At 61.0% G+C, this 26152-nt stretch overlaps 3 protein-coding genes across 5 annotated transcripts; 1 reads left to right on the top strand and 2 right to left on the bottom strand.

Moving 5' to 3' along the window:
- The first annotated feature begins 1938 nt into the window (after positions 1-1938).
- On the top strand, positions 1939-10226 carry KMT5C (lysine methyltransferase 5C). 3 transcript variants are annotated; one of them, XM_063614926.1, is made up of 10 exons: positions 1966-2819; positions 3060-3195; positions 3945-4185; positions 4354-4519; positions 4879-4988; positions 5806-5969; positions 6104-6123; positions 8343-8479; positions 8609-8796; positions 9063-10226. In XM_063614926.1, the coding sequence occupies exons 3-10, from the start codon at positions 4076-4078 to the stop codon at positions 9554-9556; spliced, it is 1389 nt and encodes a 462-aa protein (XP_063470996.1). In that variant the 5' UTR covers positions 1966-2819; positions 3060-3195; positions 3945-4075; the 3' UTR covers positions 9557-10226. The 3 variants fall into 3 exon arrangements, with proteins under 3 accessions (XP_055093519.1, XP_063470995.1, XP_063470996.1); XM_055237544.2 differs by lacking the exon at positions 3060-3195 and having other exon boundaries at positions 1939-2041; XM_063614925.1 differs by lacking the exon at positions 3060-3195 and having other exon boundaries at positions 1959-2819.
- A 5457-nt stretch (positions 10227-15683) lies between these two features.
- Positions 15684-16928, bottom strand: COX6B2 (cytochrome c oxidase subunit 6B2). The gene is made up of 4 exons (XM_055237545.1): positions 16744-16928; positions 16509-16638; positions 15945-16045; positions 15684-15853 (listed from the first exon to the last, which is right to left on the bottom strand). Exons 2-4 carry the CDS (start codon positions 16618-16620, stop codon positions 15800-15802), a joined length of 267 nt encoding a protein of 88 aa, XP_055093520.1. The 5' UTR covers positions 16621-16638; positions 16744-16928; the 3' UTR covers positions 15684-15799.
- Positions 16929-17069: 141 nt separating this feature from the next.
- GARIN5B (golgi associated RAB2 interactor family member 5B) lies at positions 17070-25080 on the bottom strand. Its single transcript, XM_055237124.2, has 11 exons — positions 24737-25080; positions 24412-24566; positions 24079-24337; positions 23015-23039; positions 22779-22843; positions 22605-22708; positions 22458-22510; positions 22298-22374; positions 20269-22058; positions 17369-17452; positions 17070-17188 (listed from the first exon to the last, which is right to left on the bottom strand). The coding sequence occupies exons 1-10, from the start codon at positions 24884-24886 to the stop codon at positions 17431-17433; spliced, it is 2700 nt and encodes an 899-aa protein (XP_055093099.1). The 5' UTR covers positions 24887-25080; the 3' UTR covers positions 17070-17188; positions 17369-17430.
- Positions 25081-26152: the final 1072 nt, after the last annotated feature.

Below are 26152 nucleotides of genomic sequence, written 5' to 3'. Positions count from 1 at the left end.
CATGGTGGCTCACACCTGTAATCCCAGCACTTTGGGAGGCTGAGGTGGGTGGATCACCTGAGGTCAGGAGTTCAAGACCAGCTTGGCCAACATGGCGAAACCCCGCCTCTACTAAAAATACAGAAACTAGCCGGGCGTGGAGGTGGGCACCTGTAATCCCAGCTACTCAGGAGGCTGAGGCAGGAGCATCACTTGAATTCGGGAGGCAGAGAGCCGAGATCGTACCACTGCACTCCAGCCTGGGCGACAGAGCGATACTCTGTCACACACACACACACACACACACACACACAAACACACACATCAAAACACCAAAAACAGCACACCGAAACAGCACCTACTCTGTGCCATGCATTGTTTTTTTTTGTTTGTTTTTTTTTTTTGAGACGGAGTCTCGCTCTGTCGCCCAGGCTGGAGTGCAGTGGCACAATCTCGGCTCACTGCAAGCTTCACCTCCCGGGTTCACGCCATTCTCCTGCCTCAGCCTCTCTAAGTAGCTGGGACTACAGGCGCCTGCCACCACGCCCGGCTAATTTTTTGTATTTTTTAGTAGAGATGGGGTTTCACCGTGGTCTCGATCTCCTGACCTCGTGATCCGCCCGCCTCGGCCTCCCAAAGTGCTGGGATTACAAGCGTGAGCCACCGCGCCCGGCAACCATGCATTGTTTTAAGTGCCCACGATTTATAGCTGTATAGTGGACCGCATGTCTGACAGTGATCCTATAAAATTATCATACCGAATTTTTACGGTACCTTTTCTGTGTGTAGACACAGAAGCGCCTACATTGTGTTACGGGACAGTAACATGCTACACAGCTGTGTGGCCCAGGAGCCGCTGGCCACCTTACAGCCCAGGTGCCAGCAGCCCTGCCACGTAGGTGTGAGTGATGTTGCTCTAGGATGTTCGCAGGATGACGACATCGCCTGAGCACGCACTGCCCAGATGCTATCAGTGTCGTTAAGGGAAGGATGGCTGTGGCGAAACAAACAAGCAAACAAAGACCGCCTGTTCTGAGTGTGGAGCTTATTATTCTGGGCGTAATTATGATGAATTGTTAGTTACGTTTGCCTCTAGGATTGAGGTAGGGGGGTGATCCCAATTAGGGGGTGCCCCAGGGGAGCGCCCCAGGAGTCAGGGCTTGTCTCAAAAGTCCCCACTCCTCTCTCAGCCTCCCCTCCATCCGACCCCGTTCATATCGCGGGAAGGTCCCACAGAGTGCCTGTGGATACTCCCAAAACGCAACAGTGTAAACGGGGAGGGAGGGAGAGAGACGGTGGTCTGGGGGGGAGAGAGACTCAGAAGCCCTTTGTAGCCTGACAGAGCTGTCAATAAAGTTTCGTCGCCTTGGTAACCGCAGGCCTCGCGGGGCGGGAGGGGAGAGGGATGGCGGTGCGCGCGCATTCACCGCCTCTCTCCCGCCCGCCCCGGCTTTCTCCCTCCTGTGGCTGAAGCTTTCCTCGGAGAAATAGAATAGGGAGGCCGCGACTCTATGGTGATGGACGGAGGCCTTACCCAATGGAAAGAGGAGCCGTCCCAAGGCCAGCCAATCATATGCGATTACTGGAGCTGGCAGAGCCCGCCCTCTTTCCACTTGGACCTGAATAACCTGACCCAAACCGAGTTTCGCCCGGAGCGACTGAGCTTTCGGCCAATGAGTGCGTCGATTTCGGGCCGCAGTGTAAGAGAAGGCGGGACAAGTCTCCATGGCAGCGACTAAAGGACAGCGATGTGAACCACTGACAACAGTTCGCGGTGTTTGACGGCGGCGGGGGCGTGGCGGGGTTTCATCTGCGTATTGACGAGAGCCGGGCGGGGAGGGAAAGAGTGGGGCTTGGCCAATGGGAGCGCCGTGAGCTTCGTAGCAACGGAGGAGTGGCGGTGGCTATGGCCAATAGCAAGCCTCAGTGGCCTTGGCGGGGCGGGCCCGGAGAGCAGATGGGAGGTGCGGCGACAGTGTTTGACGAGAGCCGAAGGAGGCAGTGGGAGGTGTTGGCGGCGGCGGCGGCGCGGGCGCCTGAGGAGGAGGAGGAGGAGAAGCGGGTGAGGGGCGGCGCGGGGCCCGATCTCTGAGCCCCTTCACGGCCCCAGCCCCGCGCCGCCTTGGCTCCCCAGTCGCCCCCTGCCCCGACTGCCCCCCAACCCGCCCGGCCCCTCCTCCTGTGCAGGCGCCCACGTCTCCCGGCCCCTCGCCGGGCCTCGGGCTCCGCGGCACTGCAGCCTCCTTCCTGTGCTTCCTCACCCGGGCCCTGACCCCCTTCTTACGTCCACGGCCCTCCCTGCATCCTCAGGGCCTCTCCCTGACCTCCTGTCACTCTCCAGGCCTCTCCCTGCACCCCCAGACCTCCTCCTGCACCCCCCAGGGCCTTTCCCTGACCTCACCCCCCAGGCCTCTCCCTGCACCCCCAGGCCTCTCCCTGCACCCTCAGGGCCTCTCCCTGACCCCTCTGTCACCCCCGGGCCCTCCCTGCACTCCCACGGTCAATCCCCGACCTCCTCTCACCCTCCAGGCCTCCTCCTGAACCCTCTAGGTCTCTCTGTGCCCTAGAACCTCTCCCTGACCCCTCTGTCCCTCTTCTGGCTCTCCCTGGACCCTGAGGTCGGCCTCTGACCCTGCAGGTCCCTTGCCCTGGGCTCTCACCGCCTACCCAGGCGCCTCCCTGGGCCCCCAGGCCCTTCCCTAGGGTCTCCCTTTCCTGGATCCCCCAGGACGCCACCAAGCCCCGTCTGGATCCCTGGGCCCCTGTCCGCCTTCCGAGGCCCTTCACTCACTGGACACCCAGGATCTTCTCCGCCATCCCTGGACCGCCCCCCAACCCAGGTCTCCCGTCTGGCTCCTCCCTGGGTCCCTGGGCCTCTCCCCGCTCTCTGTCCTCCCTGGCACCCTCATCCCTTCCTCACACCCCTCTGAGCGCCCCCAGGCCCGGCTGCAGCCTTCTCCCTCCCACAGCCCCCTGCCGTGCCCACCTCTGTGCGTTTCTGTCCTTGCCCCCAGCCCCCTCTCCAGCTTCCCCGCTGTCCCTGGCGCCCTCCCGCAGCGCCCCCTCTTTCTCTCCCGCAGCCTCGCAGTCTGTCCCCGACCCCTCTACAGCCGTCTCTGCAGCTCCCGCTCCTTGCCCTGCCCCATCTCCTCCTCTCCTGGGCGCAGATGAGCCTGGGGCGCCCTGGTGCGGGGACGAGGCTGGCCCTCCGTCCAGGTTAGGGATTTGGGTGGTTTTCTTCATCTCTCCATTCTCTCCTGGCTCCGCTTTAAAAAAATGTTTTTGTAAATGTTGACCTGTGCTGCCTCCCCAGAGTCTTCCTTGGCTCCCCTCCCCACCCCGGCTTTTGTCCTCTGAGCCCCCCTCCCCTGGAATCCTTGGAGAGGGAGCAGGTGCTGGGATCCCTCCCCTGCCCTCCCTCCCGTCATCCGCCTCCAGGCTGCCTGGGGCTTCACCCGGAGGCTCCTGACCAGTCCCGAAGGCTGCCGGGGAGGCAGGGGGCGGAGACCGAGGCTGGGTCGAGGTGGGGGTGGAGGGCGGGACCTCGGGCTGGCGGGAAGCTTTGACTTTTCCTCCTTGAGGGCTAGAGGTGAAGCGGCTCCCCATGGTGCTAAGCCTTTAGGGTGATCCCAGCTGCCAATCAGTCAGCCTTCCCTGGGCCCACAGAGATGTGTGTGTGTAGGGGGGTCTCTGTGCACATGGGCAGGAGAATCTGTGTGTGTCAGTCTGAGTGTGCATGGGTGTGCCGGGTGCCCATGCATGTGTGTGCATGTGGGGGTTGTATGTTTAGAGGGGGCCTGTTGTATGTTTAGGGGGGTCTGTGCTGCAGAGCAAGAGGGGGTAGAGATGCTAAGGTGATGTCTGACATGGCTCTGGGGTTTCCCTCCTCTCAGAAGTGCTTGTTGGCGTTCCATCTTCGCCAGCGGCCTGGTGAAGTCAGCACTGCTTTTCTCCCCATTTTGCAGATGAGATGAGCGGCCCCCATGGCTTTTGAGTAGTGCAGGAGTGGAGTCAGCACCGAGCCAGGCTCCCCGCGCCTGCCTTGCCCTCACCTGCTCCTGCGCTCCGCCAGAGGCAGCATGGTCCGCAGGGCACCATGGGGCCCGACAGAGTGACAGCACGAGAGCTGTGCGAGAACGACGACCTGGCCACCAGCCTCGTCCTGGACCCCTACCTCGGTTTCCGCACCCATAAGATGAACGTCAGGTGAGGCGGCCTGGGGGCGAGGGTGGGCCCGAGGGGTCAGGACCCCTCCCCTTGCACTGCTGCTGCCCCTCAGCCCTCTCCTCAGCCTGGTCCTCCCCTCAGCTCCAAGTGGGGGTTGGGGCTGGGGCCCGGGAAGGCCCTGGGACCCAGGCATGCCCTCTCCCCCAGCCCTGTGCCCCCCCTGCGGCGACAGCAGCACCTGCGCTCAGCGCTGGAAACTTTCCTGAGGCAGCGGGACCTGGAGGCTGCGTACCGGGCCCTGACGCTGGGAGGCTGGACGGCCCGCTACTTCCAGAGCCGGGCCCCCCGGCAGGAGGCTGCCCTCAAGACCCACGTGAGGGCGCCCTCCCCTCCCCCGCCTCACCGCGTGTCCTCCCCGCTCACCGGGCCTGGTCCCGCCTGGCAGACGCTCTAGAGTCCCTCAGCGCAGCCCCTGGGGCCCCCGACTTCCTAGCCCTTGGGACCATCTGAGGCAAGGCTCAGAGAATCCTAAGAGAGGAGAGTTGGGGGGCCCCTCTGAGATGTAGTCCAACCTCTTCATTTGACGGATGAGGAAACTGAGGCCCCGAGAGGGAACATGAGGCCCCCAAGACCACACAGTGAGTCAGTGGCACAGCAGGCCTAGAGTCCTGGAGAGAGAGGGCCAAAGATGCCCCTGCCCCGCCTCCTCACCCCCACCCTCATCCTCACCAGGTCTATCGCTACCTCCGTGCCTTCCTGCCGGAAAGTGGCTTTACCATCCTGCCCTGCACGCGCTACTCCATGGAGACCAACGGGGCCAAGATCGTGTCCACTCGTGCTTGGTAAGAGGGCAGGACTCCCTCCGGGTCTCCTCGGAGGAGACAGGGCTCAGAGGGGACAAGAGAGACCCTCTGTTCATGGACTAGCCAACTGGGAAAAGAGAGGTGCCTGGTCCTCCGGGCATCCTAGGAAGGTGGTGGGGCTAATCCCAGAAGACCTTTGTGGCAACCGTGGTGCCGCTGGAGCAGGAGACCCCAGATGTGACCCCAGGGTTCCTGGGGCTTCCAGGAAAGAACTAGGCTTCTGCTCAGGGTTGCACTGTCCTTACGTCATCGTGACCTGAGCCCCTACCACGTGTTAAACACCCCTGAGTGCAGTGAGGAGCCCCTGCGGGGTTCACAGTCTGGTGAGGAGACAGGTGGCAGACAAGTCAACATGCAGTCACTGGTCCCAGCTGGTACACGCTGCAGGGGAGCCGTGAGGAATGAGCAAGTGCTCCCAGGGCGAGGCTCACACTGAGAGGGGAAGCACCAGCCTGAGGGTCTGGTGGGGCGAGTAGGGGGTAGTCCAGGCAGGAGGGAATTGGGGGCAGGAGGTGCTATGAGAGCAAGGGGAGAGAATGGGGGCTGTATCTGCTGTGTGCGTGCTGTCCTGAAGGCTTTCAGCAGAAGGGTCCTGTGAGGCTGTGGGCTGGAGCAGGGAAGCCCACCCAGGTGGGAGGGGAAGAGAGAGATCTGGAAGACGGATCGCCAGTAGCCAGCACCCACGCACAGGAGTCCCTGCTTCCTGGATGCCTCTGTGCGGGAGGCCCAAGAGTCCCCTGAGCACCTGCAGGAGGTCAGGCATCGCCCACAGCCCCGCCCCCTGGCCTCTTGGCAGGAAAAAGAATGAGAAGCTGGAGCTGCTGGTGGGCTGCATTGCAGAGCTGCGGGAGGCAGATGAGGGGCTGCTGAGGGCCGGTGAGAACGACTTCAGCATCATGTACTCAACCCGCAAGCGGAGTGCTCAGCTGTGGCTGGGCCCAGCCGCCTTCATCAACCATGGTGAGGGTCAGGCAGGTGGATGGGCGGGACGGGATGGAGCCAGGCGGGGCTGGAGGGATGTAGTGGGAGGGTTCTGTGACTGAGCTGCTGAGCTCATCCACCTCTCTTCTCTCTCCTGCCCCGACTGGCTCCAGACTGCAAACCCAACTGCAAGGTAAGGCCCTGGGGCTTGCGGAGTGGGCACGCGGGAAGAAAGGGTGCCTGTGGCCTGGGGAAAGGGTTTTTGGTCAGTAAAGAGCCAAACGATGGCCGGGCGCGGTGGCTCACGCCTGTAATCCCAGCACTTTGGGAGGCCGAGGTGGGCAGATCACGAGGTCAGGAGATGGAGACCACGGTGAAACCCCGTCTCTACAAAAAACACAAAAAATTAGCCGGGCGCCGTGGCAGGAACCTGTAGTCTCAGCTACTCAGGAGGCTGAGGCAGGAGAATGGTGTGAACCCAGGAGGCAGAGCTTGCAGTGAGCCGAGATCGTGCCACTGCACTCCAGCCTGGGTGACAGAGCGAGATTCCGTCTCAAAAAAAAAAAAAAAAGAAAGAGCCAAATGCTGCCCCATGCCTCCATGGCTTCCCACGGGTCCTGGAAGGAGCAGAGTGGCTATTTGCTCACAAGGCTACCAGAAAGGGGGAAGGGGTTCCAGCTTGGCCAGCGTTGCCCGGCTGTTTGTGCAGTTGTGCTGGAACCCTGGTGGCCAGCTGCTGGCCATCTTTCTTCTCTGAAAACCGAGCTGGGAGCTGTGCCAATTTGGGCAGAGAGTGTGGCAGGGAGGCAGGGCCCTGTGGTGGGAACCCCTGGCCTTGCAGGGAACAATGCAGGCAGCTGTGGTGGCAGGAGCAGGGAGGTGAGAGAGTCCCAGGGGCCAGGACTCAGGACGCTGTCCAGACATGCCCAGGAGAGGCCGCTGGTTGTCCTGTAGCCCGGAAGCGGAAGGAATGAGGAGGGTGGGCTCCAGGCAGGCATTGAGGGTGCACCCTCCGGAGCACAGACCTCGATGGGGCACCCCAGGAGGCATGACAAAGGGGCCCAGATTTTCGGCTCCAGAGTCAGAACTGAGTTGGGGTCCTGGCTATGCCACCCCTGGCCTTTGGTTTTTCATCTCAGATGGGGTTGGTGAGGATCTGCCCAGGAGCTCTGCAGGCTGGTCAAGTATGCGGAGGGTTTTGGACAGCAAATGCGTGGCCCTGGTCTGACACCACACACAGACACTGGGGGGATGGAAACAAAAGGCGGCGCTCGGAGAGGCTCTGCAGGGCGGGTGTGCGCCAGCCACCTTGAGCACAGGAGAGGGTGGCCAGCTCTCCGGCAACCTAGAACCATCTGGCTTCACAGAAGCGATGCCATGCTGGGCATCGACGGAAGAGCAGAATTTCCCTAGGTGTTAAAGGAAATCAGGGGCAAAGGAGGGCGCCTAGCAGGACACAGCACACCAGAGGGCTGGGGGTGCCCAATGACGGCTTTGGTCAGGCAGCAAGGCCTTGTGGCCCGGGCCAGGAAGCCATGGAAGCTCCCCAGGGTGTATAATGGGGAGCTTTTTAGGTCACCCTGGAGGCCCGTGTGCAGGAGGCTTGGCAGGAAGGGGAGAGGCTGTAGGCAGGGTGGCCACAAAGAGGTGATGAGGAGCTGACTCCAGTAGGGGTCTCGGAGGCGAGGAGGATGAGGATGCAGGAGGTGGCACACTCAGGAGGCAGTGGCCGGTTGGTCTGGGGGCCGTCAGGCAGGCAGGTGGCAAGGGCCTACTCCCAGGTAAATGTCAGGCTTCAGTGGATGGGTAGATGGACAGTTGGGTGGACAGTGGCCATGCCCTCTCCTAGACGGGGAACAGGGAGGGAGGCGCAGCTGTGTGGGGCCCAGGAGGAGCCTGTGGGGCAGCTCCTGGGTGAATGATCCCAAAGGCAGGGCCAGAGCACACACGGATTGGGCTGTGGAGTGGAGGCGGGCCTCAGAGAAGCGGGGGCAGTCCATGGCAGGCAGAGCTCGGACCTCAGCTGCCAAGGCACAGTCTGGCGGGGGGCAGGCAGCTCAGGAGGGGATGGGCTTGGGTGTGGCAGAGGAGGTGGGGCTTGGCACGGGGCCACAGAGGCTGGAGGGAGCGGTCACCACTGCTGGCACTGCACGCTGCCAGAAGGTCAGGTTAGATCATCGTCCTGCAGGAGGGGTGGAAACCAGCCAGTGGGTGGATTGTCCAGGGGCTACAGGCAAAGGACAGGACAGGCCCTGGGCAAGGCAGCCGCCTCGGAATGCCACTTTTAGGGGCTCAGCTGTTGCCCCATTCCAGGAGAGGACGCTCAGGGCCAGGGTGCCCAGCCAGGCGTGGGGAATGGGTGAGCCCTCCCCTGTGCCCTGGGCCAGGGCACTGAGTGGGCTTGGCCCTCAGTTTGTGCCTGCAGACGGGAACGCGGCCTGCGTGAAGGTGCTGCGGGACATCGAGCCCGGGGACGAGGTGACGTGCTTCTACGGAGAGGGCTTCTTCGGCGAGAAGAACGAGCACTGTGAATGCCACACCTGTGAGAGGTGGGACCGGGCAAGAGGCGGGTGGGTTCGGGGCGTCTGGGCTTCTTGAGCCCAGAAACGCACCCTCGGGGCCCATCCCTGAGTGTGTCCAACCCCAGCCTCTCATCTCCCCTCCACCCGGTCTCCCAGGAAAGGTGAAGGAGCTTTCCGAACCAGGCCTAGGGAGCCTGCGTTGCCACCACGGTCCCTGGACAAGTACCAGCTACGTGAGACCAAGCGGCGGCTACAGCAAGGCCTGGACAGCGGCAGCCGACAGGGCCTGCTGGGCCCTCGGGCCTGCGTGCACCCGTCCCCACTGCGCCAGGACCCGTTCTGCGGTGAGCACCCCTCCCTGCCATCCCGGCAGCCCCTCCCCTGTCTGCTCCTGGTCATCTGTCTTTCTTCTGAGCTCTCTGCCTAGCCTGGAACCCTCCCTCCCACCCTCAGTCCCTGGCAGGCGTTGCTGTTGAGCAGTTCTGCCCGCATCATTCCTCCGGGGAGCACACGGCAGAGCTGCCTCCTTGTCCAGAGGAGGACCAGCCCAGCTTTCACTGACTTCCCCTCTCCTTTGTTCCTCCTCTCCCTGCCACCTGGGCCTTCACAGCCGCCTGCCAGCCCCTGCGCCTGCCAGCCTGCAGTGCCCGCCCAGACACCTCACCCCTCTGGCTCCAGTGGCTGCCTCAGCCCCAGCCCCGAGTGCGGCCCCGGAAGCGCCGACGCCCCCGGCCCCGGAGGGCCCCAGTGCTATCCACCCACCACGCCGCCCGCGTCTCCCTGCACCGATGGGGAGGCTGTGGCCCCCACTGCCGCCTGCGAGGAGAGGCCCTGGTGGCCCTGGGCCAGCCCCCCCATGCCCGCTGGGCCCCCCAGCAGGACTGGCACTGGGCCCGGCGCTATGGGCTGCCTTACGTGGTGCGTGTGGACCTTCGTCGCCTGGCCCCAGCCCCACCAGCCACCCCAGCCCCTGCTGGGACCCCAGGCCCCATCCTGATCCCGAAGCAGGCCCTCGCCTTCGCCCCCTTCTCCCCACCCAAGCGCCTACGGCTGGTGGTCAGCCACGGCTCCATCGACCTGGATGTCGACGGTGAAGAGCTGTGACAGGCCGGACGGGGAGGCCCAGCAGGGAGAGAGGGTCTCTCTCCTAGCTACTCCCCAGGACCTCCAGAAGGAGTCCTTGGACCTCTGGGAGGGAGCTGACCCTTGACTCCAGCATAGCTCTGACCCTGGAATGGGGTTGGTGTGGACACCCCCAGGGATCTGACCCCTGACCCTTTGTGACTGCTGACCCCTGAGCCACCCCCACTCCCACAGGGAGCCCTGGCCATTTGTTGCCCTCCCCACCCCTGCCCCAGCCTCAGGACTGCAGGAGCTATCCGCCTCCCTCAGCCCCTTCCTCACCAGGGAGCAAAGCCATAAGGGGCAGGGGCCACCCCACGGCATCTCCCCAGAAGTACAGGCCTCAGGAGGAGGTGGAACTGATGTAGGGGTGGCACTCCCCAGAGACTGCCCTCACGAGGGGACTGGGTTCGCTCTCCGCTCCGCAGCTGTTTGTGGTGGGGGAAGGTTGGGGGGTGTCTGGGGGCATGTTCCCCTCACCACCCCCCGTGGGTCTCAGGGAGGCCGGGTGCGACCTCATCTTTCTCATGGTGCTATCCTGGTGCTATTGGGGTGGGGAGCTCCCTCCCCTCCCCCACACCAGAAAGGGGTATGTTGGGGGATTGGAAGCACTTGAACTTTTTATTTTATTAAAACCTTGTTATAAGCAGCACCCTTGGCGGTTTTTTGTTTTGGCTTATGTTTTGAAGGGATGTGAGGAGGGTGAGACCTTCAGCTGTGCTGGTGAGGGGGAGGAGGCAACCCAGGCATTCGGCCCTGAGAGCTGTCGGGAGAGGGATTTGGGAGGGTGATGGACTGGGGGACTGAGGCTGGAGCCCCATCCCCACTCAGGCTGTGCTTGTAAAAATGCCTTCAGACCCATGATCTCCTAGGAGTGGGTCCTCCCATCTTCCAGGTGAGCTCAACAAGGTTTAGCAAGCAGAGTGACTTGTCCAGGCCACATGGGGACTGGAGGGCCCTTCTCCCTTCTCGTGCTTCTCAATGAGATGCCCCTCCCACAACTCACTCCAAACAGAGAGAGACTGCTGGGGGCCCAGCTGAGTGAGGGTGTGGGGGCTGCCCAGGACACCAGAGCTGGGCCTGGGGGAGGCGGCGCTGACAGGACCTTCCTCAGCTGTGGCATCTTGGGCTTTGCTGTGTGTGAGACCAGGACGATGAATCTTGTTTCTTCAGGTCCAATCCAGGATCTGGATTTTGCCAGGGCGTCTTAGCTCTCCCTGCCATCTCGTTTTGCAAAAGGAAGTAACAGCGGCTGACCATGAGCACTCCCTGATCCCAGGTACCTCCAGCTTCTCACAGACACTTCTCACTGGGGCCACCGAGCCCATCTCACTTGGGCAGCTACAGGTCACTTGCTGGCTTCAGGTCCCCCATGTGCACCTCCACATCTGCCAGCCTTGAACAAGCTTACTGTGGAGGTGGACGAGGCCAGGCTGCAGGTATCAGGAAGCTCTCCTTGGCCCTGGTGGAGAGAGAGCAACAGGGGAGGAGGGGCCACAGCGAGTCCCATACGAGCACCTCAGCGGTGGCCCTGGGAGGCAGGGACAAGGGGGCAGTTGAGAACGGGTCAAACCTTGTTTACTTTAAAATTCATTGAGATACATTGGATAATATGGCCTGTTCTATTTCTTTTGCAGGGAGAAAATTCCTCTTCTGATGCAAATCCTGCTAAACCCTGTTTGTTTTCTTTCTCATGTTAAAAATAAGGATGGAGAGAGCTCCAGGTCATCAAACGGCAGAGATGGCTCCAGTGGCAGTCCCCAAGGATTTGTCTCTGAGTGAACTGAAGCCCTGCCGTTCAGGGCTGTTTCTTTCCTGTTTTTTTTTTTTTTTTTTTTTTGAGACAGGGTCTCGCTCTGGCCCAGGCTGGAGTGCAGTGGCGCCATCTTGGCTCACTGCAACCTCGGCCGCCTGGATTCAAGCAATTCTCCTGCCTCTGCCTCCCGAGTAGCTGGGACCATAGGTGCACGCCACCCCGTCAAACTAATTTTTAAATCTTTTTGTAGCGATTGTGTCTCACTGTGTTGCTCAGGCTGGTCTCGAACTCCTGAGTTCAAACGATCCTCCTGCCTCCGCCTCTCAAAGTGCTAGGATGACAGGTGTGAGCCATTGTGCCCCGCCTTTTGTTTCTGAAATTCAGGTGCTGTTGCCACAGCTCTTAGACAAAGAGGACAGCAGAGCAGGGAGTCTTAGCTGAGTACTCATGGGTGGACATTGGAACTTCCAGGAACCTTCTGAAATCTTTTAAATGTTGAGAGTAATACTTATAAGCACGTTTTTTATAGGGGGTTCAGAGCGTTCAACACATTCTCACAAGTTTCTGTATCTGCCTCTCCTCCACCCCCATCCCACCCCCAACAAAAAGGGCTAAAAACCAGTGGCGAGCCAGGTGCGGTGGCTCATGCCTGTAGTCTCAGCATTTTGGGAGGCTGAGGCAGGCGGATTGCCTGAGGTCAGGAGTTCGAGACTAGCCTGACCAACACGGAGAAACCATGTCTGTACTAAAAATACAAAATTAGCTGGGTGTGGTGGCTCATGCCTGTAATCCCAGCTACTCGGGAGGCTGAGGCAGGAGAATCACTTGAACCCGGGAGGCAGAGGTTGCAGTGAGCTGAGATGGCGCCATTGTACTCCAGCCTGGGTGACAAGAGTGAAACTCCGTCTCAAAAAAAATAGAAATAAAAATAAAAATGGTGAGGGCGTTAGAAACTGGCGATTGGGGTTTCCCGGCCTCCGCACTGCTGCAATGCTGAGCTGGTGTTTCTGGGCAGGGCCTGTCCTATGCATTGCAGGATGTTGAGCAGCTTCCCTGGTCTCCACCCACTCAATGCCAGGAGCATCCCTCTGCCCCATCCAAAAATGTCTCCAGACCTTGCCTAATGGCCCCATGGGGGCCAAAGTCAGCTTCTGGCTTGAGCTGGGCAGTACCGGGTGGTGGGGGAGGGGAGACGCCAGGCCACAGTGATCATTCCCTGTCCTTGTTGCAGCATGGAGGGTCAGGACAGCCATAGGGGCTTGGGCGCTCTCAGTCATCTCCCCCATGCAGACAGGAGCTGGCCTGGGGAGGGCAGGTGTGTCTGCTTGGGGTCCCTCAGCTGCAGGGGACCCTGGCTTCCACAAAGTTTGAGGCGTTCATGCTGGCACTTCCCAGCTGGCAGGACCTGGGGGACATCCTGGTGGAGCCGGGGCCTGGGGTCATGAGTTCACCAAGGTAGCTGAAGGACAGGAAAGAAACGGTGTGGTGGAGGGTCCTCTGGTCGAAGCCTGGGCCTGAGAACCCCATCATACACATGGAGGCCAGAGCAAGGGAAACAAGGAATCGAAGGCTGGTGGCTGTAGGTGAAGGTGGGAGGAAGTTTAGTGAAACAGGAAATACAACCAGCGCTGACCTGGGTGTGTGGCACTAGAACTGCTCTCAGCCTTTGGCAGGCAGGCAGGGCCCTGGCCAAGGACTCCCCACGCTGACCCCGTGTCTCCCTGTGGGGCCCTCTCTGGCCCTTTATGCTGCAAGCTAGTAACCAGATGCCTCCAAGAACGCCAGGGCCGGTTTATGGGGTCATCCCTGGGCTGTCTGTCCGGTCAGTCAGTCCCACTGTCCAGCACAATGTGAGGCACCAGAGCTGGGCCGACATGCTGATTCGAGTGACTCAGAGTCTCTGTGGCTAGAGACCCCACGCACTGAGAAGAGCGGGGCCAGACACTGTTCTAACTGCTTTATATGTTTCACGTCACCGTCCTCCCCACAACCCTAGGAAGTGGGGTGTCATTATTATGTCATTGTTACCATATTTCAGATGAAAAGACCACAGTGCAGAGGGGGCTAGGGAACTTGTCCCAGGCCACATGGTTAGTAGCTTCAGGGCCTAGATTGAACTCATTCTCAGAACCATTCGGCCTGTGCCACCTTCAGGATGGGAAAGAGGGAAACCCAGAGAGAGGAGGCGAAGCTGCAGCCCCTAGGATCCAGGGGACAGTGAGCAGGGGAGGCAGAGCAGGTGGCCTTCAGGATCCATGGTCTGGAGGCTGGGAGGACAGAACAGGTTCTGAGGGAAGAACTGCAGAGGCAGGGGAAAGTGGATGATCGAAGGATTGAAGAGATGGGGCTGGAGGAGGAGAAAGAAGTGGGGGAGGAGGAGGTTGAGCGAACAAGGATGCAGATGTTCTGGGTGGGGGCGGGAATAGGTAGAGTGGCCTTGGTTTTCTCTGACCTGGGAGGTTGCTGAGACTGTGCGGCTGGCATTAGGGGTCTCAGGAGGCAGCTACTGCACACCAGGGAAATCCAGCCGGAGCACCTGGAGGAGGTGTTCAGAGTTCGCACAGGTGATGGTCCACCAGGCTGGAGGCCAGGCCGGGCAGGTCTGCCCCTGCCCCTGGCTCAGGCATCAGTGGGGCAGTGGTGGCTGCAGAGGGGGTCGGGAGTGTGAGAATGTGCTGAGATGAGGTCTGGAAGCAGTGAAGATAGGATGATGGGAGGAGGAGGGAGGAGGAAGGCTGGCCAACAGGGCAAAAATGGGTTCTAGACACGGCTCTGGGGAGGTCAGGAGGCTGTTGTGGCTGCACAGGTGTGGCACCCTGTGTTCGGGATGTTACCTGGGTGACCTCACCAACTTAGCTCCATTCTGTGACTCAGAGAGGGGTCCTGCCCCCGTGGTTCTGCCAGCACCTCTGTACATTCGTCAAGGCTCTGGGGACGTTGCATGAACAGGAAGCCCTCTTGTAGCTGAGTCCACACCCTGTGCCCTCACCCCGTTCTTGGGTTGTGGTCAGAGATGAAGCCAGGAGGCCAAGATCTCAGAGGTGGCGTCATCCTGGGGGATGGCCCATCTAGGGTGTGTCCTGGGCAGCATGGAGGGCAGGTGAGGGACAGGTCATCATGGGGCAGGGAGCAGGATGGAGTCAGTCCTCTGAGCTCACCCAGCCCCACCTCTGATAATGGGGCCCTGAGCCATTTTGGTTTGCCTTGGGGAACCTTGGGTTCACACAGGTCAAGAAGCTTGTCTAGAGTCACCCTGCAAGTTGTCATGATTAGTTGTAGTCACCTTTGAACCCTGGGGTTGCACAGGGCCTCATAGGACCGTTCAGTCAGAGCATGGGGCTTCCCCCTCCTAAGAGCCCCTCTGGGAGGCTGATAGCTCTGGGAGTACCCGTTGGGAAAACCAGCACCCCAGGCCGACTGGTCTCACGGCTCCCTCAGCAGGACCAGGCTAGAACCCTAGGGCTCTGTCAAGCGGCACTCCTTGGCCTGGGGAGAGGCAAGACTTCAAAGGGTGTCTGGAACCAGAATGCGGTTCCGTGTTACTGCCGGGATGGGGAAGGAGTAAAGGATGATTCCGAGGGAGCTCTGAGCGTCCTCTGGCTGCTGGCAGTCTGGCGGGGGTCACGGGAGAAATTGCGGCGATGTGTGTGGTGAGAGAGACTGACAGCGGCCTCTGCGGAGTGGGGGTGCCGGGTGAGCCTAATGCATTGGAGAACTGAGCAGGCTGCTACTCCTGGCTGTGGGTGCAGGTGCCGAAAGGGTGGACACCAGGGGACTCTGTTGGGAATAAGCTGACTCACATGATGGGGATCTCGATGTTCTGGGAGGGGAAGTGAGCCAGGTGAGAGCGGGGTCGTGAGGGAGAGTGGTGGAGAGCCCGGAGAGCAGGGGAGAAAGGGATGGAGTCAGCGCTGGGTGGTACAAAGAAGACCCCTCAGGACCCGAGATGGGATGGATCAGGGGTGGGTTGGGGAAGGAGCCTGGGGAGATGGTCCAGGCAGGAGGGGAGTGGGGGAAGGACTGAGGTGAGAGGTAGGGGTGGTAATTGAGAGGCAGGAGCACCTTGCAGCCATCTGGGTGGGACAGTGTTGAGAACTGGGGACCCTGGGCTGGCTCATAGCTGTCAACACGAGGCATCTACCTGCTGGAGTGGAGAGGGAGAAGGGGGACGGGAGGCACTCGGCTTCCTATCTTAGGGCCCTGACTACCGTCTCTACCTGATGGAGCAGCAGTGCTCCACCTGCCCCTTATCGGAAAAAGCAGTGTTAGCCTGGACACAGGCACGGGGAGGATCCCCACCACCACCACGACGCATCGCTGGCTGGGCATTAAGAAGAAACATCAGCAACAGCATAACATTACTCGTGGCTTAGACACTGGGAGGTAGGGGTGGATAACCGAGACCGGGGCTCCGCGAGACAAAAAGATGCAGGGTCACTGCATCTCCAGAGGAAGCCGCGCTCGGGCAGTCAGATTTTGCCGGCGAAAGTCCCGTTCTTGATCTGCTCGTTCCAGCTCTGCACCTGAGAAGCAGAAAGGCAGGGAGCGGGACGCCGGCTCAGCCTCGGCCGAGCCCTCAGCACGCCTGGCCCGGCGCTGCCTCTGCCGACTCACCCAGCTGATGGGGCACAGCGAGTGGTACACGCGGAAATAGTACTCGCAGGGCTGCGTGCTCTTCCCGCGGCGGGTCCTGGTCTTGAGGCAGCGGTGGTAGTCTGTGGGGGGCGGGGGTCACGCGGCAAGCCACGCCCATTCCAGGACAGCACCCGCCCCTCCACTACTCCGTGCCCCCCAGTCCTTCGCTGCTTCGCCCCGCCTCCCTCTCCCCTCGAGGCCTCCGTCCCGCCCCTCCCAGCCAGGCCCCAACCCCTACCTCCCTCACGCTGCTACTCCTAGCCAGACCCTGCCCCTACCTACCTCGCCCCGCACCTTCACGACTCGGCCCCACACCTTCCAGATCAGGCCTCGCCCCTACCAACCTCGCCCCGCCCCTCCAGGCTCAGCCCCGCCTTTTCTCGCCCAGGCCCCGCCCCCACCAACCCGGCCCCGCCCCCACCAACCCAGACCCGCCCTGCCTCCCACTCTAACGGCCTCCGCGGGACTTAGGGTGGGGGTGCCCCTCCCTGCCTTCCCTTGTCACACCCTCCTCCCCGCATAACCTGGCTGAGCAGATCTCACCCAGGAAGTTCTGGTAGCAGTTACGGGTCTGGTTCTGGTTGGGGAAGCGCGGGTCAAAGGGCGGCGTCGACCATTTCCCCTTGGGGGGCTCCTGGGCTTCCACATCCAACATCCACGAAGGAGGCAACTCCTGCGGGACGGGACGGGGACTCCGTGGGGCCGAGGGGGCGCCCTCGCTCCGACCCGTCCCCCCATCCTGACCCCCGCCCCTGAACCCGACCCGTCGTGCCCTCACCAGCCTGACGTTGGCGGCCACTGGATCTGCTGTGCGATGGTCCTCGGGTGCCGTTCGCTTCTGAGTCCGCGGGGTGCGGTCCCACCCGGCTCAGGAGAAACGCACTCCGCGGCCGGATTGGCTAGGAAGCCCGAGCCCCAGCCAATGGGAGCCGTCGTGCACCACGGGACTGGTAGGGGCGCCCCCACCCCACCCCTTGCTGCCCCGACGCCCCCTCGGGGGCCAGCGCGTGCACACAGGCACTGAGGTGGGACTCGCTGAGTCTCAGGCTCAAGCTTTAATCTCTGCGAAGCTGGGCGGCTCCACGGGCTCGCCCCCGCCCCCACGCCCCCCAATATATAAAGGCATATCCATAGTTCTGGTATCTACCAGACGGGGCAAATCCCCCCAAGCGGCCTTTCAACATTCCGCTTCTTACAGTCGGTGCGCATAGAACCCTGGGGGCCTGTGGGGTTAAGAGGAAAGAGCGGCGGTGGGGTCTGGGCTCCTGGGAACCCCCCCGCCCCCCCGTCCTCCCCCCGTTACCCCCCTCCGGCCCCCCTCTTCCCTCCCGCCTTCCCACCTCGACCCCCTCCCCCCCCCCGCCCCCAGGTCTAAGGCAGATCTCCAGGGTCTTAAAGGGTACCTGGCAGTGCTGGGCTCCTCTGGACAGTTTCCGACTGGGATTAAGTCCCCGCATCCGGCTACTCAGTGCTGGGAGTGCTGCAGGCTGCAGGGAGAAAGCAAGCCAGAGAGAGCTTTGGGGGACAGGGTGGGGAGAGAGGGGTACCCAGGGCTTTAAGAGCTGCAGATGCCTGGCTTAGGAGAGCGTCCCCCAGGGCGGGTCTTGCTGTGTGTTTGGCTCCCTGTTGTATCTGCCTGGGGCAGAGCCTGGCAGTAGTAAATGCACAATAAATCTGAGGCGGAATCAATGAGTCTTGGCTCTATGGGCAGACAAGTAACTGGAATCTGGGCAGGTGGTTTCACCTCTAGATCCCTGCTAAGCTTCTCTCCCTCCTGCCTGGTTAATATCAGGCCTGACTCAGGATTGTTCACACTGACAGCCAAATGTACGAATTAAGAATCCCGGCCAGGTGCGGTGGCTCATGCCTGTAATCCTAGCATTTTGTGGGGCAGAGGCGGGAGGATTGCTTGAGCCCAGGAGTCTGAAACTAGCCTGGACAACATGGTGAAACCCCATCTCTACAAAAAAAAACCAAAATTAGCCAGGCGTGTTGGCGCGTGCCCGTGGTTCCAGCTACTCAGGAGGCTGAAGCAGGAGAATCACCCGAGCCTGGGTACCTTGAGGCTGCAGTGAGCTGTGATGGCATCACTGCGCTTCAGCCTGGGCAACATGTGAGACTTCTTTTCTACAAAAAAATCAAAAACTTGGCTGGGCTTTTGGAGGCTGAGGCAGGAGGATCACTTGAGCCCAGGAAGATGAAGGCTGCCATGAGCCATGATCACACCACTGCACTCTAGCCTGGCAATAGAGCTCACCCCTGTAATCCCAGCACTTTGGGAGGCCGGATGGATCACCTGAGGTCAGGAGTTCGAGACTAGCCTGGCCAACATGGCGAAACCCCATCTCTAAAAAAAAGAAAAGAAAAGAAAAAAAGAAACAGGGTCTCACTCTATTGCCCAGGCTGGAGTGCAGTGGCACGATGGTGGGTCACTGCAGCCTCAACTTCCCAGCTCAAGCAATCCTCACACCTCAGCCTCCAGAGTAGCTGGGACCACAGGCACGTGGCACCATGCCTAGCTAACTTTTTTTTTTTTGACACGGAGTCTCGCTCTGTTGCCCAGGCTGGAGTGCAGTGGCACGATCTCAGCTCACTGCAACCCGTCGCCATGCCCGGCTAATTTTTGTATTTTTAGTAGAGATGGGGTTTCACCATCCTGGCCAGGCTGGTCTTGAAATCCTGACCTCGTGATCCACCCTCCTCGGCCTTCCAAAGTGCTGGGATTACAGGCGTGAACCACCAACTTTTTTGGTTTTCATATTTTGTAGAGATGAGGTCTTGCACTTTTGCCCAAACTTGTCACCATTTTTTAATGTACTCCTTAAAGTGGCATTTGGCACATTCACAATGTCATGCAACCACCCCTATCTAGTTCCAGGGCATTTGTATCACCCAAAAAGAAACCTCCAACCTGGCTGGGCACGGTGGCTCACGTCTGTAATCCCAACACTTTTGGGAGGCCAAGGCAGGCAGATCACCTGAGGTCAGGGGTTCGAGACCAGCCTGGCCAACATGGCGAAACTCCATCTCCACTAAAAATACAAAAATTAGCCGGGCGTGGTGGTGCGCGCCTGTAATCCCGGCTACTCGGCTCCTCAAGAGGCTGACAGGAGAATTGCTTGAACCCAGGAGGCAGAGGTTGCAGTGAGCTGAGATTGCGCCACTGCACTCCAGCCTGGGCGACAGAGCAAGACTCCGTCAGAAAAGAGAAGAGGAGGGGAGGGGAGGGGAGGGGAGGGGACCTCCAACCCATGAGTAGTCACTCCCACTTCCTCCACACTAGACCCCTGGCCTCCAACGATTCACTTTCTGTCTCTACGGGTCGGCCTGTTACGGACATTTCATGGAAATGGGGTCTTTGTGGCCTTTTCTGTCCTCCAGGCGCCCACTCTTGCCCCCTCTACATCCTCCACGCCCCAGCCAGAGGCAGCCTCTTCACACATAAGTCAGTCTCCATCATTCTTCTGCTCCAAACCCTCCAGCTCACTCAGAGTCAAAGCCAAAGTCCCTAAAATTGTCTGCAAAGTCCTCCATGATGGGCGCCCCCCTGCTGCGCCTCTGCCCGCATTTCCCACCCCAGGATCCCCGTGGCCCAGCATATTACAAACACTCCTGCCTCAGGGACTGCAGTGGCTGTTCCTTCCACTGGGATGCTTTCCCCCCAGCTGTCCTCATGGCTTCCTCCGTCCTCTCCTCCAGGTCTTCACACAAACAACCCCAGCTCAATGAGGGCTCCCTAGACCACCTGGGCTGTGGTGGGGCTTGTCCTGTGCACTGTAGGATGCTGAGCAGCATCCCTGGTCTCTACCTGCTAGAAGTCAGGAGCACATCCCACCACCACCAGCCCCATGGTCGGACGCTGTATCCCCACTGCCTAGAACAATGCCTGGCACAGAGTTGGCACTCACTATATATCAGAGTGAAAGGGGGCCGGGCGTGGTGGCTCACGCCTGTAATCCCAGCACTTTGGGAGGCTGAGGCGGGCAGATCACTTGAGGTCAGCAGTTCAAGACCAGCCTGGCCAACATGGTGAAACCCCGTCTCTACTAAAAATACAAAAATTAGCTGGGCATGGTGGCGCATGCCTGTAATCCCAGCTACTCAGGAGGCTGAGGCAGGAGAATTGCTTGAACCCAGGAGGCGGAGGTTGCAGTGAGCCAAGATCATACCACCGCACTCCAGCCTGGGTGACAGAGTGAGACCCTGTCAAAAAAAAAAAAAAAAAAGTGAAAGGAAGGAGTGATCATCTCTATCTCATAAATAGCAGAGCTCACAGTAAATGCTAGCTGCTAACCCCCGCTACCTGGGTGGAAGGTTAAAGACGCCTGATTCCTCCTGTATCTCCTCTGCCTTGGTGGCCGTGTTCCTCAGAGTTTCAAGTTCTAAGAGCATGGGCAAAAGAATTTCTGAAGACGACCCCACAGTGGCCAGGGGGTGCTGGGCTGGCATCCTCACAGGCTCCTGCAACGCCCTCTTGGGCTGCTGGGATGCCCTGGCTGTGGCCTCCATCTTTGAGATGGGGCTCTCCGAGAGGGGCGATGGCAGGAAGTCCTCCCACCGGGCGGTGGGCAGGGGGATAGGCGCCTGGGAGATTCCTCCCCTCTTCAGACTGGCAGAGGTGGGCTTGGAGTGAAAGGGCACATTGGGTGGCCCCTCGGGGTCCCAGGGTGGTTCCTCCATCTCGCCCCATTGCCGCTTGCCCTCCTTCAACCAGGTGTGCGACTCTGGCTGCCCTCTGACCACCACTGGCTTCCCCTCCAGTGAGGACAGCTGGCCTGGGCGGGAGGGCATGGAAGCCATCATTGATGTGGCAGACGCCTGCGATGTCACCAAGAGCCAGGAGGGAAGTGAGACCAAAGCGGGTTTCGAGTGCTGCTCTTTGGAGTTGGCCATGATCATGACCTTGGCGAGGGTGGGCGCTTCCGCAGAGAAGGGCCTGCTGTGCTCCTGGGAGGGGCCCTCGACGGCCAGCTCCTTCGTCTTGACCCATCTCTTCCGCTGCTCCAACTCCTTGGATCTCACGCCAGGCAGGTCCAGGGACCTCTCTTTAAGCTTCGCCCAGTGGGCCCGGTCCTCCAACTTCCTGTCACCCCTGAGGGCCTCCAGGGTCACCTCCTCGGATTGGCTAATCAGGATGTCCTTGGACTCCATCTTGGTCACGGTGAAGGGCGACTCCGGGGACTTGGCCTGAGTCGTCATCTCCACCACGTCTGTCTCCTGGGTGCGCACCGTTACCGCCGGCTCTGGTTTCCCTCCAGACTGGCTTCTCTCCAGCACGGCTCTTCCAGGAATTCCTGTTGGCAACACGTCAAAATCGCCAGGGAGCTTCCCCCGTGAGGCAGGCGGGCCCAGCGCTATCTGGTATTGGGTAGGTGAGGTTGGCAGAGCCTTCTGGGATGGGGCAGGGAGGAGCAGAGATTTCCTCTTTGGAGCGGTGGGGGACACAGCCTTCTGGGGAATGGTAGGTACAGCTGGGGCCTTCTGGGGAGGAGCTGATGCAGCTGAGGCCTTCCAGGATGGAGCAGGTACAGCTGGGGCCTTCTGGGGAGGAGCTGATGCAGCTGAGGCCTTCTGGGATGGAGCAGGTATGGCTGGAGCCTTCTGGGATGGAGCAGGTACAGCGGGGGCCTTCCGGGGAGGAGCTGATGCAGCTGGGGCCTTCTGGGGAGGAGCCAATCCAGGTGGGGGTTTCCACGGTGAAGCGGGTACAGCTGGGAGCTTCTGGGACTGGTCAACGAGGAATGGTGCCTCAAAAGATGTGACGGGGCCAGATGGGGCCTTCTGGCAGGGTGGCGACCCCGGCCCCTGGTGGGAGCCCATAGGCCTGGCCTTTTCCCTGCCCCTGGGGATGGAAGAGTGGGGTGTGGAGAGGCAAGCAGCAGAGGGATAGGGAGCCAAGCCGGAGGCAGCAGACAACAAAGTGCTGCCCTCAGAGTCCGTGACGTCTTCCATGTCCTGATGCCGCAGGCACGGGTCCAGGGAGCTGCAGGAGCCCAGAAAGAAGCAATCAGGGCTGTCGGCTGAGACACAGTGTGAAGGGCTCTCAACCACATGTCCCTGGCCTGTGGCCTCATCAGATGCAGATGTGCAGGCCTGTAGGTGGACAGGGGGGAGAGGATGCATGGTCAGGATGCATGGAGACCCCAGACCCGGGAGGGCAGACCCCTGCTCCCTCTTCCCTCAGACTCAGGAGTCCAGGCCCCCAGTCCCTCCTCCCTCAGACTCAGGAGTCCAGGCCCCCACCCCTCCTGCCTCAGACCCAGGAGTCCAGGCATCCAGCCCCTCCTCCCTCAGCTCTGGGGCCTGGGCCCTGCCCCGGGTATAAGGCTGGCCTTTGGAGAGGACCGTGTCTGGTTGGCAGTGCTGGAAATGATGCTGAAGATGGTCCAGATGGAGATGCTGGTCTTCTCTGGATGGGGGAGCAGTCTGAGCCCTTTGGGGCAGGAACCAGAGCCACACAGTGTGGCAGGGGGTGGGGTGGGTTGATCTTACCAGAAAAGCAGATTTGGGTGTGAGTTCTGTCGGGACAGGGGTCTGAGTGGGACCTGCAGGAGCAATACCGTGGGACTTTGGTGGCATCTGGGCTGGGGTCTCCCACCTTCTCCCACCCACCCACCGGCAACAAGACCCCACGCCCACTTCTTTTCTGCAGGTTTCTTCCTGACATCGGCATGCTCCAGCTGCGACCAGATGAGGGGCACAGAGTCGCCCACGGCCTGAGACTTGAAACTGCGCCTGAATGCCTGGAGTGGGCAGGGAAGGTATGGTTAGACAGGGGCAGCCCCGCGGGCCCACACTGCCCGGCCGGCTCACCTCGGCCTTCCTCTGTCTCTGAGCGGCCACCGTCTTATAAGGAAAGTTGTGCTCAGCAACCCTGACTGGGAAGAGAGGTGATATCCTGGGTCAGGGACCCCAGGGGAGGGCACCAGGACCTACCCCAGGAGCTTGTGGAGGGCCCCACCAAGGGAGGGGGAAGAGCCGAAGGGTGCAGCTCTGTCCCTGCGAGGGGGAGAACCCAGAGGTCCGGAAGAACAGCAGGGCCTGCTCACCTGCATGTCTGCTGCTGGGCTGCTCCTGCAGAGATAGAGGGAGGCAGCAGGGGCCCGGGCTTCCACATCTCCATAACCTACCCAGCCAGAGGCCTAGGCCCCCTCCTGCTCCCAGGACCCGGCAATCCGGCTCCTCCTCCCTCAGACCCAGGAGTCCAGACCCGGCACTTCCACCTTCAGACCCAGGAGTCCAGGACCCCAGCCCTTCCTCCCTCAGACCCAGGAGTCCAGACCCCCAGCCCCTCCTCCCTCAGACCCAGGAGTCCAGACCCCCAGCCCCTCCTCCCTCAGACCCAGGAGTCCAGACCCGGCCCCTCCTCCCTCAGACCCAGGAGTCCAGACCCGGCACCTCCTTCCTCAGACCCAGGAGTCCAGGACCCCAGCCCCTCCTCCCTCAGACCCAGGATTCCAGGCCCGCAGCCCCTCCTCCCTCAGACCCAGGAGTCCAGACCCGGCACCTCCTCCCTCAGACCCAGGAGTCCAGGCCCCCAGCTCCTCCTCCATCAGACCCAGGATTCCAGGCCCCCAGCATCTCCTCCCTGACTCAGGGGTCCAGGCCCCCGGCCCCTCCTCCCTCAGACCCAGGAGTCCAGGCCCCCAGCCCCTCCTCCCTCAGACCCAGGAGTCCAGGCCCCCAGCCCCTCCTCCCTCAGACCCAGGAGTCCAGGCCCTCAGCCCCTCCTCCCTCAGACCAAGGAGTCCAGGCCCCCAGCCCCTCCTCCCTCAGACCCAGGAGTCCAGACCCCCAGACCCTCCTCCCTCAGACCCGGGAGTCCAGGCCCCCAGCCCCTCCTCCCTCAGACCCAGGAGTCCAGACCCCCAGACCCTCCTCCCTCAGACCCGGGAGTCCAGGCCCCCAGCCCCTCCTCCCTCAGACCCGGGAGTCCAGACCCCCAGCCCCTCCTCCCTCAGACCCAGGAGTCCAGGCCCCCAGCTCCTCCTCCCTGACTCAGGGGTCCAGGCCCCCGGCCTAGACTTTGGGCTCTTGGTCCCAGTCCCCTCTGGATCTGGCCGGAGGGTTCCTGGGGCCTGCCATGCCCTGGTCTGTGGAGCTGGGATCCCACCTGCAGGTGCCAGGTGGAGGCAGGCGCTTTGGCCAGGGGCTCATCCAGGGGGGCCGTGCGCATGGTCCTGGGGGCCCAGGTGGGAGCCGGCTCCTGAAGCAGGTTGATGAGGCGGACCCAGCAGTGGAACAGGAAGCCCACCTCATTGTCGGGGGCGTCCAGGGCCAGGTAGTACTGGCGGCCCGAGACCAGGCGCAGCTTCAGGCGCCAGGCAGAGAGGTCATGGACGCAGAGGTGGACGAGGTCCAGGGGGATCATCCTGGGAGAGGGGGAGCGGAGCGTCTAGAGCAGGAGGGGTGGAGGGGGCGGCCGAGGGGTTGGGGGATGCGGCACCTGGTCAGCACGAGGCCGGAGCAGTCCCTGTCCTCGGCGGGCTGGCCGGTCAGCAAGATGTCAGGCAACACCAGGCCGGGCAGGGAGGCGGCCACGCCCATGGCCAGCCGGTTGGTTCTGTGATTCACAAACACTGGGCCCCCTTGATGGGTCACCTGGGACAGCCAGGGAGAGGGGCTGGGACCACTCCTTCCTCCAGCAGCCGCAGCCTGATCGTCCCCCACATAGGGACTGCTAAATCCCATTCCCTCTCAAGATCCCCCAGCATGGGAGGCCTTGCTTCCCCTCTGTCCCTCTCAGCCCCGGGGCACTGGGAACTGGAGACCTGAACAAAGTTACTCTCGAACATGGGCAGCGGACGGAGGGGCAGGTACTCGCCCTTCTGGAGGGTCTTTTGCAGCTCCCCCAGAACGGGGACCCACTTCGGGGTGCCCTGGGGCGGCTCAAGGCACCTCCTGTTTCGAAGCCAGATCATGGTGGCTGTGGTGGATGGGTACTGGTTTAGGGACCCAGAACCCAGGCGTGCAGGCCTCCCAGCCCCGGCCCACCAGCCTTGACCCCTGGGGCTTCACGGGTGCCTGGAGCTCAGCGTTACAGAGCGTGGGGATGCCCCAGGCTGGGAGACACGGGCCTCTGCCATGGCCCTGCCAGGGTGGACAGCAGGGGTCTGGGGGAGGAGCCTCTGGTGGAGGGGCTTTGTGACCTCATCGGACACACAGGGGCCTCTTCCAGGAACTCTCCGGGGACCTTGGTTCTCTTCTCCTCCAGGGATACAGCCTGGAGTTTTTTGTTTGTTTGTTTTTTGTTTTTGAGACGGAATTTCACTCTTGTTGCCCAGGCAGTGAGCTTAGATTGCCACACTGCACTCCAGCCTAGGCAACAGAGCAAGACTCCATCTCAAAAACAAACAAACAAACAGCCCTATGCGGTGTGGGGCCCCAGGCAAGGCTCAGACCCTGCCTCCACGGAGGCCCGATCACCCACACAGCTCTGTGGAGGCAGGGTCTGAGCCTCGCCTGGGGCCCCGCACTGCATAGGGCTGTTTGTGGCGTGATCTCGGCTCACCGCAACCCCCGCCTCCTGGGTTTGAGCGATTCTCGTGCCTCAGCCTTCCGAGTAGCTGGATTGTGTTTTTAGTAGAGACAGGGTTTCTCCATGTTGGTCAGGCTGGCCTTGAACTCCCGACCTCAAGTGATCCACCCGCCTCAGCCTCCCAAAGTGCTGGGATTACAGGCATGAGCCACAGCGCCCGGCCAGCCAGGAGTCTTGAGGGCTAAGATGGGTGAATCGAAACTCCGGGCCCAGGATGGGCACCCCCAACCCCAAACTCAAACTAGTGACAACACGGGGCCCCTGGAAGTCTGTCTGGGTTATTGTAAAGGGAAAAGTAACTAAAGCATTTGAATTATCATCCCTACTCTGCCATTGACCCTTCTCTAGGCCCTGGGTAAGACCCAAATCCTTACTGAACCTGTTTTTCCATATCTCATGTGTGCGCCTGTGGCCAAGGATTCCTCAACACAGACTCGCAGAGAGAGCTTTAGGAAAGAGCCAGACATGGCGCCGAATCCCACTTCCACCTCTCCCTAGCTGTGTGACTTTGTGCAACAGAGGCCCCACTCCCTGTCTGAGACTCAGTTCCCTCACCTGTAAAACTGGGCGTATTCAAGAGCCTAGGAGAATTGTGTCAGTAAAAAGCCCACACTTAGTGCACAGCCCTGAGAGGTTCAATCCGTGGTCA

The sequence above is a fragment of the Symphalangus syndactylus genome, chromosome 13 (genome assembly GCF_028878055.3).
Source record: "Symphalangus syndactylus isolate Jambi chromosome 13, NHGRI_mSymSyn1-v2.1_pri, whole genome shotgun sequence".
In the NCBI taxonomy this organism is placed as follows: domain Eukaryota; kingdom Metazoa; phylum Chordata; class Mammalia; order Primates; family Hylobatidae; genus Symphalangus; species Symphalangus syndactylus.
The sequence above is the reverse complement of the archived record's forward strand: the minus strand, read 5'-3'. Positions and strand labels throughout refer to the sequence as shown.